At 40.1% G+C, this 17,394-nt stretch overlaps 1 protein-coding gene across 1 annotated transcript; it reads left to right on the forward strand.

Moving 5' to 3' along the window:
* Positions 1-2,232: 2,232 nt before the first annotated feature.
* Positions 2,233-4,945, forward strand: LOC144987200 (uncharacterized). The gene is made up of 5 exons (XM_078936308.1): positions 2,233-2,303; positions 2,415-3,107; positions 3,205-3,327; positions 3,397-3,434; positions 3,523-4,945. Exons 1-5 carry the CDS (start codon positions 2,246-2,248, stop codon positions 3,649-3,651), a joined length of 1,041 nt encoding a protein of 346 aa, XP_078792434.1. The 5' UTR covers positions 2,233-2,245; the 3' UTR covers positions 3,652-4,945.
* The last annotated feature ends 12,449 nt before the right edge of the window (positions 4,946-17,394 follow it).

Here is a 17,394-nt window from a genome sequence, read left to right on the forward strand (position 1 = left end):
CTGCAGATGTTTGCATGCCTGTGCACTGGTATCTCAAAAACTAGTAGTGGTGGTGGTGTGTGTTATTTATTTTTCTTTCTTTTTTTTTTTTTTTTTTGGGGGGGGGGGGGGGGTCTGTGCAGCATCAAGAGGATCCAAAAATAGAATGAGATGTGTTTTTGCTACAGGAAGACTTCATTTGTGACCACAAACATTCTTCTTTAAAAAAACAAAACAGAATTTTACTTTACATGAAAGTCAGCTCTTCGGTAATCGTCAAACCCTAAAATATATTTGAAATCATGAAGGACTTGGTAATTTCGAATTCCGTCCAGGTGAAAAGATCGCTAATGTTTTGATCAGTCAGTCTAAGTTCTTTATTTAATTTTTGCTGATTATCTTTTTCCCAGCACAGAACTGCCCCAACACACGTAGGAGGTCTTGGCTAAATAAAGCTAAGAGAACAGCATCCGGTTCCAGGTTACACAGCAGGACGCGTGGCGTGCCTCTCTGCGAATACGACTATCTTCAAATTACTTAAAAGTTGATTTTCTCCAAAAAAGAGAGCTGACCATGCCCCAGGAATACGAAGACCTCAAAAAGACTCTTGACATTATTCAAGAAACGCTGAAAAGTTTTATGGACCAAGTGTCGGCTAAGCTAACGCCACTTTGGGAAATGATGGAAGAGTTTTAAGCAAACATTTAATTACCAGTAAACACTACTAGCATCCCAGTTCTAATAAACTCTCAAAAGGATTTGCTTATCTATACTCAGAGATGGACTAGACTTGACTTGATGTGAGACTGACTTAAACTTAAATGCAAGACTTCAGACTTCTCTTGAACGAGAAGTTCGGTCAGATATCTGTCCTTCCTTCCCACATGCACATGGAGAATACCAACTTCTCACACAAAAGTCCAAGCAGGAGCCTGACCCGGGGGCCTTCTCGCTGTAAGGCTATGGTGCTAAAGCACTGTGCCACTGTGCAATCCTATATTCATGAAAATATATACGCAACAATATATATAACCCAAATTACATATAACCCTTCATGACCTACCCAGAGTGCTCCCAGACCCAACTTTGAATTTCTTTAACTGCCTACGCTTCATGATGCTGGGACTCCTGATTCCTGCTTTTTGCCTCTGGAGTCCTCATGTATTCATCCCTCCATCCATCCATTTTCTAAACCTGCTTAGTCTTTTTTGGGGTCACAGGTTTGATGGAGCTTACCGAGTGACTGTTTGGACGAATCTGAGGTACACCCTGGACAGGTCACCGGTCCAATCCTGTCATATAATCATGTAGGATATATGTGACAAAGTCTAGATCACGGTGGGCCCTGAGCCAAAAGATATTCTATCCCTGACATAGGTTGTCACATCAGCCCTTCTTAGGCAAGTGGCTCAGGCGGTATAGCAGTTTGTCCAACAACCGAAGGGTTGGCGGTTCAATCCCCACTCTCTCTAGCCAGCTGTCAGCTCCCAAGCACGGCTCTTCTTCAGCACACCACTCTCCCAGGGGATGAGTCAAACTTGGAGAGAAATTTACCCGTTGTGGGAAATATAAAGTATCAATTATTGTTATTACAAAGGAAGGAAAATTCTGTAGAAAGTTTTCACAGCATTCTTGTTCTGTTTTTCTGCCTTAGAAATGCAGGCTCCTCCTTTAAAAAAAAAAAAAAAAGAAAAAAAAAAACATTTCAAAGTCTTAAAGTTATGTTGTAACAAACAAGAAGATTAGCTCTAGAGACCCGGACAAAGACTGGGCCCCACCAAGGAGCCATGGCTGGGATTGGGATTCTAAGCAAGTGCCGGGTGGCTGGGCCTCTTTCCAAGGGACACGGTTGGGCTTAGCCTATAAAAGCTTCCAAGGATGGCCTTCCCATTGTTCCATGACTCATTGTAAAAACTACAAATGGCCAGTGTCAAGTGATTTTGACAAACAAATCACCCAAAACAAAACTGACTAAACAAGACAAACATTTGCAGGCATTCTAAATTATTCTTTTACTCGTTAAACTGTTCAAAGATTCTGTATTTATTTTGCTATAAAAAAGATAAGCGAGCAGAACTCAGCCTTTTACTGTATGCAGGTAGACACTCCCATCACATTTGTACAGACACAAACCTGGTTGTGGCTTTGGTCATGTGATCATTTTTCCAAACTCTGCTTTCACTTCAGGGGACCAATCAAATGCTGTCCTGTCACTATAAATGTGATAAATGGTCAGTTGTACTTCATTTAACAGGAGAATCCAGACATGATGATTTCTAAGCTTTTTGTTTTCTTTCTGACATGTGTGTTCATAGAAGCAAATGGTAAGTAAGGATTTTAATATTACCACATATTCAAGAACCTGTATACGATTTTTTAAGACTTTCTTCTATTTATATTGATGAAACATAAATGTTTTTTATTTTTTACTTTAGGACAGAAGACTCATTTAAAATTGTCCTCTTCTGAAGAGCAGAAACAATTTTTTTTATCTGTTGATGCAGGTGAAACTGTCACTTTAAAATGTTCTTATGAGGGTCATACTTTACGATGGATATTCTGGTACAAGCAAAGTTTGGGACAGAAGCCTAAACTTCTGTCAAGTTTCTATGTGCACGGCACAGAAGTGATCTTTTTTGATGAGTTCAAGAACAATTCACGCTTCAAATTGGATACAGAAAACAAAAATTTTCACTTGAAAATTTCTAATTTACAATTTTCAGATACGGCTACCTACCACTGCATAGGTTCTGATTCTTACTCACTTACATTTGTCGAGGGTTATAGTGTCCATGTGAAGGACCGATCTTTTTACCTCAAGTTTTCCTCTGAGAACATCCATGCAGGAGACTCTGTGACTCTGAACTGTACAGTACACACTGGGAGCTGTGATGAAGAACACAGAGTTTACTGGTTCAAAGACTCTGAAGTCTCTCATCCAGGACTCATTTACACTCATGGAGGCAGGAATGATCAGTGTGAGAGAAAGAAAAACTCACAAACACACAGCTGTGTCTATGAGCTGTACATGAAGAACCTGACAGAGTCTCATGCTGGGATCTACTACTGTGCTGTTGTCTCATGTGGACACATACTGTTTGGAAACGGGACCAAGCTGGACCTCACAGGTGAGATTTACCTTTAAAGAATAAAGTCTGTGGTTTAAACAAAAGTCAAGTGAATTTAAAGTTAAATTGATTTTTAATCTGGTTCCAGACTCTTCAGCTCCTCTGAACTATGTGAATCTGAACACTTTGGTTGGATTATTGACGGTCATGAGCGTCCTCGTTGCTTTTCTGTTTTTTCTGCTGTGGAAAATCCACAAAAGCAACAACTGCACATCCACAGGTACACAAACTTCTTTCTCTGTTTAACAAATGTGTTCTTGAATTAAACTTTTCTGTGTTTCATAACCAGAGGAAAGATCACCTGCTGCCCCCTTAAGAAGCTCAGAGGTGAGACTCAACTCTCTTCAGTTATCATGTTAATCTTGGATTGCCTCAAAGTTCACACTGTGATTCTCTTCTATCAATTTGGTTTCAGGCTGAGAACAAAGACACAGAAAGCCTCCATTATGCTGCTGTTAATGTTAAGAAGTCCAGCAGATCAAGAAGACAGAAGAACGACTTAAACACAGTCTGTCTTTATGCGAGTGTGAGACAGCAGAACTGAACCTTTAAATCACAGAAGACATTTTATTAGCATTGTTGATCTAAAAAGTATGTAATCCATGGTTGGCAGTTAAAAATAAAACTGGAATTTTTAGACTATTTCAGTTTTATAAAGAAGATACTTTTTGTGGATTATAACGTATTTTATCATGTTTATTATTTTATTTTGAAATGATAAATCTTTCTTTTGCTACAGGTAACTAAAATGTGATTTAAAATTGACAAATATTGCTGTTTAGGAATCACCTTCATTTAGCTTTCAAATGTTTTTTTTTATTGTTTTTAGTTTTTTTAGTTTTTTTTTTCTTGATAAATTAAGATGACTTTTGAGTTCAAAAACTAAAAAGAGTCAACTTTCCAAAGGAAGACATCTGCAAAATGGGAAGGAGCTCCAAAGACCTATGTGATGTTTTGAACATTTCAATTTTGAATCACGAGCTGTGATTGTCTGGCAAGCTAGAGTGTATCCTGCCCTGTGACCTTGCTGACAGAAGAACAAGCATGCTGCAGTTTACAAACACTGTAATTTGAAATTGTTGTCCGTTTCTGTAAAATAACCACTCCCAAAGCTGAGAGAATCAAACATTATAACCCCTTTTTTTAAGCCTAGTCTGTTGCATCCATTGTGAATTCCTGGATATTATCATCAACTCTTCTCTGTAAACTAATAAGTGCTCTGCTGTTCTGGTCCTTACAAGTTGAGGTGTGATAAAATTAAACATTATTTTTCTCTCGTTCCTATTTGTGAGAATCTGGAATAAATGAATAGGAGTTCTATCTTGTGATCTTGACCCAGTCTCCTTTCTCTCTGTCTTCCAATCTGTCAGGAAATAGTGACTTGTTGTAATTTCAGGCAGGCACTCGGCAGTGTTTTACAGGTTACTCCCCTGGGCGGTTCAGTCAATTAACTCACCTGCTCAGCGTCCTATTTAAGCCCAGGTGCGCAGTTGTTCATTCTCTTTCTTACCTTCAGCGCTCATTCTTCTCCCCTCTCTCCTCCCCGGCTTCCACCTGTGGGCTCTGTTAAGGGGGTTTTTGTTACCCGAAAGCTTTATGGAAAATTATCTCATGGAATTGAAGGGAGCTTAATGCCAAACAAAAAAGACTTGAATGCTAACTTAAAGAATGTGAAAATTAAGTATGTGAAATAAATATTTCTTACTGCAAGAGTTGTCTGACTGAAATGAGAGATTAGTGCACTCATGGGAACAACAGGGAGAGAGTTGTTTAATATATGGAATTTGTGACCTGCTGTAACTTTCTTGCTGAACTTTCATAAAATGACCTTAGTATGGTTTCAGGCAGGTCTCATAGTGCCATGCATTATAAAAGATTTTATGAAACCACTTTTTTTTTAATTCAGGATCTTTTGAATTAGTTATAATTTTATAGGTAGCACTCTAACTTGAGATCAAAGGTCTAAATCAGGTGTTTGGAACCTTCTTGCCCGAGAGAGCCATAAACGCCACATTTTTAATTGTAATTTCGTGAGAGTCAAACAATATGTTTAAAACTAAAAATACAAGTGAATGTGGGCATTTTATGTAATTTTAACACTTTTAAAGTGCAATAAGTCTGTGGATTATTTTTAATAACATTGTTATTGTAGCAGATTGAGTTGGACTGGGTGGCTGTTGGGTCGCGTTCGAAATTTCAGACTTTATTGAACGCATCAAGCAGAGATGCTGGTTGGCCCTCAGTTCTGTCGCTCAGTCTGTCTTTGGGGAGTTTGGGCATATGGGGTTCAGCTATGGGCCGAATAAGGAAATAGGAGGGCTGATGCGGGAGCAAGGGAATAAAAAGTTGGGGGGGAGCACTCTCAGCAGGAGAGATTCAGCAGTTGCTGAATTATTTGTACGGCGTTTGTTGCGGTCTGCAGTAAACAGAATAAAGAACCTTAAAAGCGGTTAAGTCTCCGTGCTTCAGTGTGGGAAAGGGATAGTTCATTATGCTGTTGCCAACAAATGATGAGTATTTCTTACCATTAATATTTATTCTATTATATTGAGACTTTCATCCGTTAAACGTGATCGTAGGTTGGTCTTAATGTTCTTTAGATGTGAGAAAGACTGCTCACATGCAGACGTGGAACCAAACATGGTCAGTACAGCAATACTCACACGCTGCAGTGTGTGGTATGTGATGGGCAGCGTGTTCTAATCAGTGCGCGTGTCACCTTGCTGCCTGAGCTCACTACCCCTCCACTTTTCAAAGACGGGAGTGTGCATCTGCCGGGACAGCAATTCACAGGTTTCAGACCGTTGCAGATTTGGGGTTTTTATGCGCGGTTTTACGGTTTTGATGCGCAATACATTAGGCGCTGAATTGACACCATACGTTACAAACTGGCATCGCATCCTGCCCGAGAAGGACTGGTCTAATGACATTTTTTTTTTTTTTAAGAATCAAAGATTTGGCCATCAAAAGAGCCAGATATGGCTCGCGAGCCATTTGTTCCCGACCCCTGGTGTAAATGAACGTATTCTGTTCTATAGTGAGGCATGAGAGACCACCTGATGTTGAACTTTAACAGGGCTGCAATTTTTTTTCTCTAAGGTTTGAGCCGCTCCATCTTGGGGGTTACTGCCCCGAGTGCTCAAATTACCACAGGCACCACTGTCAGTTTCACTTTCCAGGCTTTCTCCAGTTCTTCTCTGAGTCCCTGGTATTTCTCCAGTTTCTCATGTTCCTTCTTCCTGATGTTCCCATCGCTTGGCACTGCCACATCCACCACAACGGCTTTCCTCTGTTCTTTATCCACCACTACAATGTCTGGTTGGTTTGCCATTACCATCCTATCAGCCTGGATCTGGAAGTCCCACAAGATCTTTGCTCAGAGGTGTTTTCCAATTTGACCTTGGGGTTTCCAGTCCATATTCTGCACACATGTTCCTGTATATTATTCCAGCCACTTGATTGTGGCGCTCCATGTATGCTTTACCTGCCAGCCTCTTACATCCTGCAGTTATGTGCTGGATTGTTTCAGGCGCCTCTTTGCACAGCCTACACCTTGGGTCTTGTCTGGTGTGGTAGATCTACACTTTGGGTCTTGTCTGGTGTGGTAGATCTGAGCCTCTATTGCTCTGGTGCTCAGGGCTTGATCCTGAGCTGCCAGGATGAGTGCTTCAGTGCTGTCCTGTAGGCCAGCCCTTTCTAGCCATTGGTAAGACTTCTGGATTTCAGCCACTTCAGTTAAGTTACGTTGAGAGTTGGGTCATCTAGACCCACTAGACAGTGCTCTGAACCTTTTTTCTTCAATGATTTGTGATCTTCACTGGTGTCCATGGATTACATGAAATCTTTCCACCTTTATCCACCTTTGTCATGGTAGGAAGAACAAGTCAATGCAAGGCTGGGGTCAAGATAGCACAAGGGATAATGATGCCTCCTCCTGGGCGGGAGTGGATGGCACCTGCAGCGCTCTCTCCTGGACCTCCGGTGGAATGGGTGGGTGACTCCCTGGAGCGTGGGGCGGGTCTCCCTTGGGGGACCCTGTCTGGGGTTGGGGTGGAGGGATTCTGAGAACTCCTGGGTGGTGGGCTGCTTGTCTGTGGCTGGGGGTGCTTTCCAAGGGTGAGGCCTCCAGCTAGGCCCCAAGGCGCGGAGGGGGTGTGTGTGGGTGGGTTGGGGGGGGGGGGGGGGGGGGCATTTGGGGACCCTTTGGCATTACTGCTGGCCCTAGCCAGGTAGGCGGATGTCATTGCCTGGCTGGTGTTTTTTTTTTTTTTTTCTCTGTCTGCTATACTGTGCGAGTGTTGGGGGGTGGGGGATGACTGGGCACTCTCCCGCTTTCTTTTTACATTCCATTATCCACCCCAGAAGGACATAAACAGTCACTTAAACACTGTTGCTAGCGAAACTTTGCACAAATAGTTTGCGTGACTAAATGAAATTTAACACAGGTGTTAGTTTGAATGCATAGGTATGTGTGTGTGAACAGTAGTTGTATTGTATACACTTTGACATGTTAATATGTGAAGATTTTCTGAGCCAACGGGTATGTTTGTAACATTTAAGTGTGTTTGTGGACAGGTCCAGCCTTTTTTAGAATTATTATACATCTACACCTGACAGTAATTGTTATAAACTTCCAGCAACTTTTTGTTATGTGATTTGTGATGGTTTAGGATTTTACCCAATTCACTTCTATAATCATCCTCCTACTCCCCCTTCCAACATCCCTCTCTCTTTTCCCTTCTCTTCTTTTCCGTCCGGTCCAACAAAAAATGGTTATAAATAATATAATATAAAAAATATATCTGTATATATTTATATACATATAAATAAAGTTTGGTCTAAATAACAAAAAGGGTTTACTCAAGTATACACCAAGTATACACCTTCATGACCCCCAGTTCCAACAGAACAATATGTTAAACACAAGAGGCCTTCTGCCCCTCATCTGTTTGCTCAACTTTTAGACAAAACAAAAATAAAAAAATAAAAATTATAAAGCCACAAAGTGTCCGTGTCATAGACATGATCCTTTTTGTTTATGTGCTCATCACTATATCACCAGTTGGTTTTGTTCTTCCTACGCTTTGGGTGGGAAGGATAATATTTATTTTTATCTATATTTAATTTATTTCTTTATTTTTTAAGGCTCAGCAAAAATGGAATCTAAAAGTTTTGTTTTATTACCTCAATTTCTCTTAAAAAATCAATTAAAACTAAATATTTTATAGGTCTTTATCAGCATTGTAATTCCTTGGTAGAATTGATTCCCAATTGACAAACAATATCACTATTAATCATCAATCAAACACCATTGACCACAAGTGTATCTGATAAATATAACTGTGTTTATATATGTTTTTTTTTGTAAACTTTTTATTTACATTTGTATATTTTTGTATATATTTGTGCAGCACAGGTCCCTGTCAATTTGGACCCAATCTGCTACTCAAACTGCGGAAATTCATTAAATGATCCTTTCAGTCCTTTTCCCCTCATGTTAGTCAGACCCATAAACTGCATTTTCACAGGTTTAGACTGATTGTTTGGGTTTTCTGAATCTGGAATCGGATGACCTGAACTACACTGCTCTGAAGTTTCTGGCTGAAGGTAAAGAGGAAGCAGGTTTCCATCTGAGAATCTGCCGACATGTGCTGTTTGCTGCCATCAGGTCCACTCAGGAAGCTGCTGGAACTGCAGCTCAGCTTCATGGACCTCATAATCTCAGATCAGCAATGTGTGGAAGATGTGATTGCGTCTGTGTGTTCATGAAGCAAAGACTCAGACTTTGAATGATCCATGAAGCTGCAGAATTCATAACTTTAGCAAATGTGAGGAAGCCGATGAGACAAACGTCTGTCAGACTTTGATGAAACCACAGAGATGCACAGATATGTTTGCAGACTGGGTTCTGGTCTCAGTCTAAAAGTTTTCATTACCAAAACCCAGAACTCTGCCGCTCTTAACTTCCCTCAAAAGGGCTTAGATAGCAGGCATGCAGAAGTTGGAGACATGGGTGCTAATGCTGTTTAATCTTTTTAACTGCAGATGTTTGCATGTTTGTGCCCCGGTGACTCAAAAACTCAGTCATACTGAAAGGTAGATGGTGGGGGATGGGGGGCAGTGTGGTCTGAGCAGCATCAACAGGATCCAAAAATAGATTAAGTGTAAAGACGAGACAACAAAAAGGTGAGCTGCTCTCTGTGTCTCTGCCACGGGAAGCATTCAGTTGTGACCACAAAGATTTCTTTCTGAAAAACAGAATAAACTTTTACATAAAAGTTAACATTTCCAAACCCTAAAAACCCTGAGGTTTATCTAAAAGTCATGGAGGTTTAAGTTGTGTTTTATTTTAATTTAAGTTTTTGTTTAGTCTGTCTGATTTCTTTAACATGATCAAACAAAAATAGATCAATTGTCTGGGCAGAATTTGTGGTTTGATGAAAATTACAACCAAAGTTTGTGTTGCATTTATTTGACAGTTGATGTTCTGCCTTTCACACCGTGTTGCTCTGTGATGATGTAGTCTGAAAAGGAGCAGCAGCATGTGGTTAAAGCTGCTGTCGTTGATGTTAACAACAGCATCAATGCTGCTCAACAAGAGGGTTTGATGATTGAAATATGCTGGTCTTTTACCTGCAACTCTGTGTATTATGTTAAAGATATAACCTATTCTTGTTACAAAGATCGTGGTTTAAAAAAAAGCATACATTTTCTTCCAAACTTCAGATCACAATGTTTTTTGGACATTTCTAAATTTTGCTTTGTGACATTTTTTGAACAATCGCTGAAAGGTTTCATAAAGTTAAAACGTTTCTGACTCACTGGACAGCTTAGAAAACCAAGTGTTTATGCATATGTGCATCAAAATGTTTGCATGCACTACAGTGCAATGCCCCCCCCCCATGTTTTCATCTTTTCCATTGCAGGGGTATTTTTCTCAGACACTATACCTCACTGCGGTGAAACCACATCTAGCAGCAAATGCTCAGCTTTCTATCTGGTCGTCTAAACACACAACTTTAAGATCAACCACCTTTGTATCAAAAAGAAAAATATAAAAGGTCATAAAATGTGTGAACACATTAAGTATACAATAAAGCAAAAAAAAGTATTTAGTTTTAGGTTACAGGTCTGTGAGAGACAGAAATCTTGCTTGTTTGTAGGTGACCAAATACTTATTTTACACCATAATTTGCAAATAAATTCTTTAAACATCAGACAATGGAATTTTCTGGATTTTTCTTCTCATTTTGTCTCTCATTGTTAACCTATGATGAAAATTACTGAACTTGCGGGGGTGAAGTAGTGGACCCAGAATGCACCATTTCAATGTCAAAAGTATTCAATGCTCTTGTCAATGAGGAAGAGGATAGTGGTAAAACCTTAGTCAAAATGGATGACAGCACAATGTGTTTTTTGGGGTTTTGGCCTGTGAAGGGTTGTAAAAACGAGCAGCTGCATCCTAAAGGCAGCTGCAGCTCTGTCTTGCAGTTCCATGGGGTTCATGAAATAAAACGTACTATTTTTGTGTGTGTGGTGAGTGAATTATGAAGTATTTGTTAGGTTTATGTGAGTTTCACGCAATTGTGATTTATAGATGATGTTGATGTTCGGTGCTTATAAACCACATTTTAGTCATCAGTGAGGCGCGAGGACTGACTACTTCACCTTTACTTACCCCTATGTGCTGTATAAGTGTTTGTTATTACCTTTCACCCACACCGTGCCCTTAGAAAAAATGTGCGTGAACATTTTTGCTCTACAGTTTCACCGAGTGGTCTGGGACCTGTACCCAACAGGTATTGATGATGAGTGATAGCAGAGATAAACAGGAAGCAGGAGTCAAGGGAGGAAGTGGAACAGTCAGTTGCTGAGCAACTAAATTTCAGAGGCCTTTTGGCCACTTGCCCTCTATATACACTCACCAGAATGTTGTATAATTACACACAGTACTTTGCTCTAGGGTGAGGCAGTGATCATGAGGAGCAGGCAAAGTTCAGACTCTAAGGTGGAAGTACTGATGCAAGAGAAGGCCGGGTCTGTGAGTCAAGAGAGTGGTAGAATCTGATCGGCAGTAAGTGGCAGAGGTATCTAGTAAGGTGCAGGCAGGCTTCATAGTCCGAGGACAAAAACGGACAGCGCTGATGAAGATACTATGGACTTTGATCTAGGATGGATCTGTACAGAATACTGATAACTTTCTAGCAGATAAACTGGAAAGAGACATGACTTAAATACAGCTGAAAGCGGGTCAGAGAAATCATCTCAATGGTAAACTCAGCTTTAAAGGGTGGAGTAGGATCCTCAAATTTCTATTTCTACATTTATGAACTTCTTTAAATGTGATGTGACCTGCCTCAGTGCTTACCTAACAACTCCAACTCCTCTGTAGGTCTCCTCACGGTACAAGAATGTTTGTTGGAATGACTGTTCTTCCAGAAACTCACCTGTGAGCTCAGATTCTGATGTTGGACTGGTTGTTGTGCAGACCAGCCAAGTTCTTCCACTGTCTTCATAGCTGTATGGCCAAATTGGAACAGGACGGACGAAGCAGGAAACATTGTATTGTCCAATATCCTGCTTATTAAAAGTTATTTTCACTGGGAAAACCCCAACCCCATTCCCTGAAAAACAACTTCAAAACACAATTGTCCCTCCCAATTTGACTCAGGATCATTTGGCCCACTCTGTCAGTTTACGTGATCAAACACTTCATGCCTGAGTTGCTGTTGTTCCCAATCTGCCACTTTGTTCTAATCCCACTGGTAGATGACTGGAATATTAACCAATGTGCAATTTTCAACACAATGCAAAAGACGAACCTTTACACAGAACCATGCTGGATTTTCCTGAATCCAATTATTATTATTGATTCTTTAACAGATGGACTTGGAGAAGACTGAAACACTCGAAATAAGTTTAGATGTACCCCTCCCCCCCCATATTATCACCTTTTGCTACCAAAATTAAAGCCAACCTAGAAAATACTAAATGTTGCAGTTCCTCAAACGATCATTGAAGTTTAATTTCTTAAGGCCGTATTTTTCTTGTTAACCCTTTGGAGTCAACAGACTCTTCAGAGCATCCAAGAAGGACCAAAAATAACAGATGCCCCTGTCCATTTCAACTAGGTGGAGGTTTCAAAGGATTTAATTTTTGCTTTTTTTCTACTTCCAAACTTAAGACAAATTATTTAGCCTGTGTTTTTATGCATTGGATCAAAATTGGGGAAGATGGCGGCCGGAGGGACAGGCATAATCACGACGCTCCTAATTTACTGTATACTCTCAAACTTGTTGAAGCCTTTAAGTGAACCTCAATGGAGAGTGGACAACAGAGCTCGATTGTTCCATTCTCTAAATAATTCGACCAAACATTATATGGCTGTGAGCTGTAAACAAATGAATTTAGTAATGGCAAAAACAAGTATTGGCTTTGGGACCCACGCACTGGCTACGACGTTCGTTTATCCGTCACTCTACAAGATCAGCAACCGGACTAGTACAACAGCGGTAACAAAATCTGTATCTGCCACTGGACTTATCATTACAATCTGCTTGATGTTATCCGGGGACATCCACCCATGCCCAGGCCCGATCACCGGGACATCAGGAAAAGCTAACCGTGCAGCGGCGGCTACACGCATCGCTCCTACCTTACAGGTATGCTCTTCTGCACCCTCGTGTGCTTTGGTACGCCATGCTAACCAGCTGAATCCTCTACCACCAACATCAACTGCGCTTGAGCTGCTTGTCTGGGGAGCCGGGGGCGATGGCTTGGAAGGCGCGGTGCCAGGGTGGTCCGGCGGCGGGAGGCTTGTGGCAGCGCGGGATCCCGGGGCGTGTGTCGGAGCATCGCAGCATCGCGGCAGTCCGGAGTCAAAGGTTCAACAGCGCGCTTCAAACTCAATATTATATAGGACCAAGAAACAAGATCCAGACTGGCAACGACAACAAACTTTTCCTCAAACTTCACTTCACGGTCACTCAGTCACCATGGCAACGCACGATGTAAACAGGAAGCAACTGAATCCGGGGATCGCCAAAAACCGGAAATGGTCATTTTTTCGAACTGTCAGTTACTCAAAAATAGTGTGGGATTCTAGATCTAAGCCCAGAGGGATTTTAGGTGGACATTTAAACATTAGAAGCATCATGTCAAAAACTGAACAGATAAAACACTTACTGCTTGATTCAAATCTTGATTACCTCTGTCTGTCTGAGAGCTGGCTTCATCAAAATGCCCCCTCTGCAGCACTTACTATCCTGGGCTACAAACTGTTCAGGAAAGACAGGGAGGGTGCAAAGGGTGGTGGAGTCATGGTTTATATTAAGGACAGTATTCAGTGCAGGGAAATTGTTTGGCCTGATGCCCATGCACTGGAATGCCTAGGCCTTAATGTTATACTGTCTCCACAAATGTCATTCACAATTATTGTGATTTACCGTCCCCCCTCATCAGATGGTGCATTTTATGAACAGTTTGAAAGGCTACTCAAAAACTGTAACCTAAGTAAGGAAATTGTGATTTTGGGGGATTTTAATATAAACTGGGAGGATACATCAGCAAGAAAAAATCTAAAGCGGGTGACTGACAAATTTGATCTTGTGCAATTAATTAAGGGCCCAACAAGAATTACCAACTCAAGCAGCACTCAGATAGATTTATTTTTTAGCAACCGTCCAGAAAGAATAACTAAGACATACAACATGTTAGCTGGCCTCTCTGACCATAATCTCCTCCTGGTAGTTAGAAAGCTATCAAAGAAAAGATTTAATTTTTCTGCCACAGAACACGACTTCATTGGGATCCCAAAAAAAATAAAGGAGGATTTTAAGAATGCTGTTGATCAAACCAACTGGAATCAGATATTAAAGAAAACTGATTGTGAAAGGGACTGTGAATTATTCACAAAAACACTTAAAGAAACAATTAAAAGCTTCAGTTCAAGAATCAAAATCAAACAAAATAAAAACCAGCTACCCTGGATGAATTCCTACATTACAAAATTGATGAAAGAGAGGGATTTAGCACTGAAAAATGCAATCAAAAGTAAATCTCATAGTTCAAGATATCTATTTACAACATTGAGAAATAAAGTGGTAAAAAGCATACGGAAGGCCAAGGCAGATTTTTTCTTGACAATAATTAAGAATGCCAAAGGGGATTCCAAAAAAACATGGAGCCAATTGCAAAAACTTGAAGGAAAGGACACAAAATGTAAAAAAGGTTTAGAAATAAAGGTAAATGGACAAACTACTAATGATCCAGATACAGTTGCAGATGCCTTCAACAGAGGTTTCATTGAATCTGTTTCCTTAATTGCTGCTCGTTTTAAAGCTAATGATTTGCATGTTTGTCCCATAAATAAGATAGAGCCTATACTTAACTTAATGACTGTCACTGAAACTGAAGTCGCTCAAACAATCATGTCTCTTAAGTCAAGCAGAACAAAAGACATATTCGGTATGGATACTTTTGTGCTCAAAGAACTCTGCTCATCCTTAACATCTCCCTTGACCACTATTCTCAATCAATCAATCTCTGAATCCATATTTCCAAGCGCATGGAAGTCATCAGTTGTGATTCCTATCTACAAAAATGGCGACTCCATGTTGCTTTCAAATTACAGGCCCATCAGTATCATACCCACAGTGTCCAAGATCACAGAAAAACTTATTGCCCAACAAATCATTGAACACCTCAACAATACATCTTTTTCTCTTCATCCAATGCAGTTTGGTTTTAGAGCTCTGCACTCAACAGAGACAGCCAACTGCTTTTTCACAGAAAACATAAAACAGCTGTTGGATAAGGGGGGTGTAGTTGGGGCTGTGTTTCTTGATCTAAAAAAAGCATTTGACACTATAAATCATAAAAAGCTACTGACTAAACTAACCAAATTCAATTTCTCCTCTAGTACCATAAAATGGATAGAATCATATTTGTCAAATAGATCCCAGTCAGTTAGGATAAATCACTGTCATTCCTCGCCTCTCCCTATCTCTACAGGTGTCCCGCAAGGTTCTATTCTAGGGCCTTTACTTTTTTCACTATACATCAATGATCTGCCCTCTGTTTGTTCAAATGTCTACACTCAGATGTATGCTGATGATACTGTCATTTATTCACATGGCAATAACACATCTGATGTGGCAGAGAAGCTCACTGAAATGATGGGACATGTGGCAAAATGGTTGGAGCAGTCAAGTCTATGTCTCAATGTAAACAAAACAGTTGCAATGTTCTTTTCCAAAACAAACCGTAAAAATATTCTGGCTGATGTTTTTGTGGCAGGAAAGAAAATAGACATTGTTGAAAAGTTTGAATACCTTGGGATTTTAATTGATACAACATTCAATTTTAAATCACAAATTCAAAAAGTTTGTAACCGTGTGAGGTATAACCTGTCCAATTTTAGATTTATTAGGGCAAATTTGTCACTGCAAGCTGCCACAATGTTCATGCATGCAATGATTTTATCCCACATGACATACTGTCTCACTACATGGTCACAGGCAAACAAATCAGCATTAAAACCTCTGGAGTCACTTTACAAACAAACAATTAAAGTACTGGATAGAAAACCAATAAGACATCATCACTGTGACATTTTACAAAAACACAAACTGTTAAGCTGGGAGAATTTCATTAAGTATACAAAACTATGCCTATTCTATAAAATCATTAACGGTCTATCATCCCCTCCACTCAGTCAGTTTGTTAAAATAAGATCATCCCAAAGAGTGACTCGAGGGTCGGGTCAACAAGACTGTATAGTTCCTCTGAGGAGAAGTGCCTTCAGCCAAAGCGCCTTCTCTGTAACAGCAGCACAAGAATGGAACTCTGTCCCTCACATCATAAGACACATCACCACATACACTCTGTTTAAAAAGAACCTAAAAAACTGGCTCATATCACAGCAAACATGTTCACATTGAACTGGATTAACACCTGCCCTTCCTCCTCCCCTCTTTCACCTTTGTGTTTTTATACTTGTTTTCTATGTTTTTCTCTATGTGCATGTTTTTATTAGTATATGTATTTTAGATGATAATTTAATTGTAAATGTATATTTTTAATTAATGTATTGATGTTTTTAGGTTTTTAGGTTGACAATTTTTAACACCTGTCCGGGGACTACGGATGAAAAATAGCCTTTGGGCTAATTCTGGCGCATTGCAGTGATGCTTTTAATGTGCACTGTCCCTGTTAAATAAACGAATAAGAATAAGAAATTTACCAAAACCTGATGCAAATTTGTTTTGGTAAGTAACTGAACGCCAACTGCAAGCACAAAGTGTGGAATAACTCCATGTCCCATTAACTAAAAAAGTCATCACATTATTCAGTTGATGCATACATGACACTGGTTGCATGGGGCAGATTTAAGACAGAGGTTGTGGTACAAGCAGGGCAGAAGAGCTAATGTTGAAAAGTGTGAGCGGAGACCTTTAAGGGATTTTTAAGATTTTGTGTGATTGGAGTGAACATTGAGATAGTGTGAGATGAGCAGAGCAAAGCAGGTGAAACTATAACACACAAAGACTCAATAGTGGAGATCCTGGGTCAGCTGTTCAGTGTGGACAAACCGGTGTTCCAGTTAATGAGTTGACAATTGTTCACCTAAAAAGAAAGGTTGAACGAGCAGACAGGAGAGCAGAAAGTACAATGAATAGGCAGACAAGAGGAGAAACTGAGGAGCGTAATCCTTTTACACTGGAGCTTTAGTTCCAGTGTTGACATTCTTTCAATTACCGGTACTTTTTCTCTTAAACCGTTTATAGAATTCAGATCATTCCAGGGATTCTGAAGTTGGGAAAGCAGCATTGTGCTGATATGTCACACTGCACAGTAGTGACATGTTTATATAATCATTGTAAATCAGCTGATTCTGATGTGGAGAAAAGCGGATTTGCACTGTTAATCAACATATAAAATAAGTACAAATCAGGTGATTCTAGGTGATCACATAAACGGTCCTAGATTTATGTAATGTTAAAAAGTGTGTTTTATTTAGATGTCGCCGTTGACAGCTTCTGTGTCAAAGGGGTAACCCTTGTGCTATCCTAGGCACTTTAACATTGGGAGTTGGGTCATGTACCCACTAGACAGTGCGCTGAACCTTTTTTCTTCAATCATTTGTGATATTCACTGGTGTCCATGGATTACATGAAATCTTTCCACCTTTATCCACCTTTGTCATGGTAGGGAGAACACGTCAATGGAAGGGTGGGGTCATCTAAGATAGCACAAGGGATAAACAGACCAGCCACACCAAATGAGA

Source organism: Oryzias latipes, chromosome 18 (genome assembly GCF_053564925.1).
Source record: "Oryzias latipes strain Hd-rR chromosome 18, Olatipes_Hd-rR_3.1".
NCBI classification, from domain to species: domain Eukaryota; kingdom Metazoa; phylum Chordata; class Actinopteri; order Beloniformes; family Adrianichthyidae; genus Oryzias; species Oryzias latipes.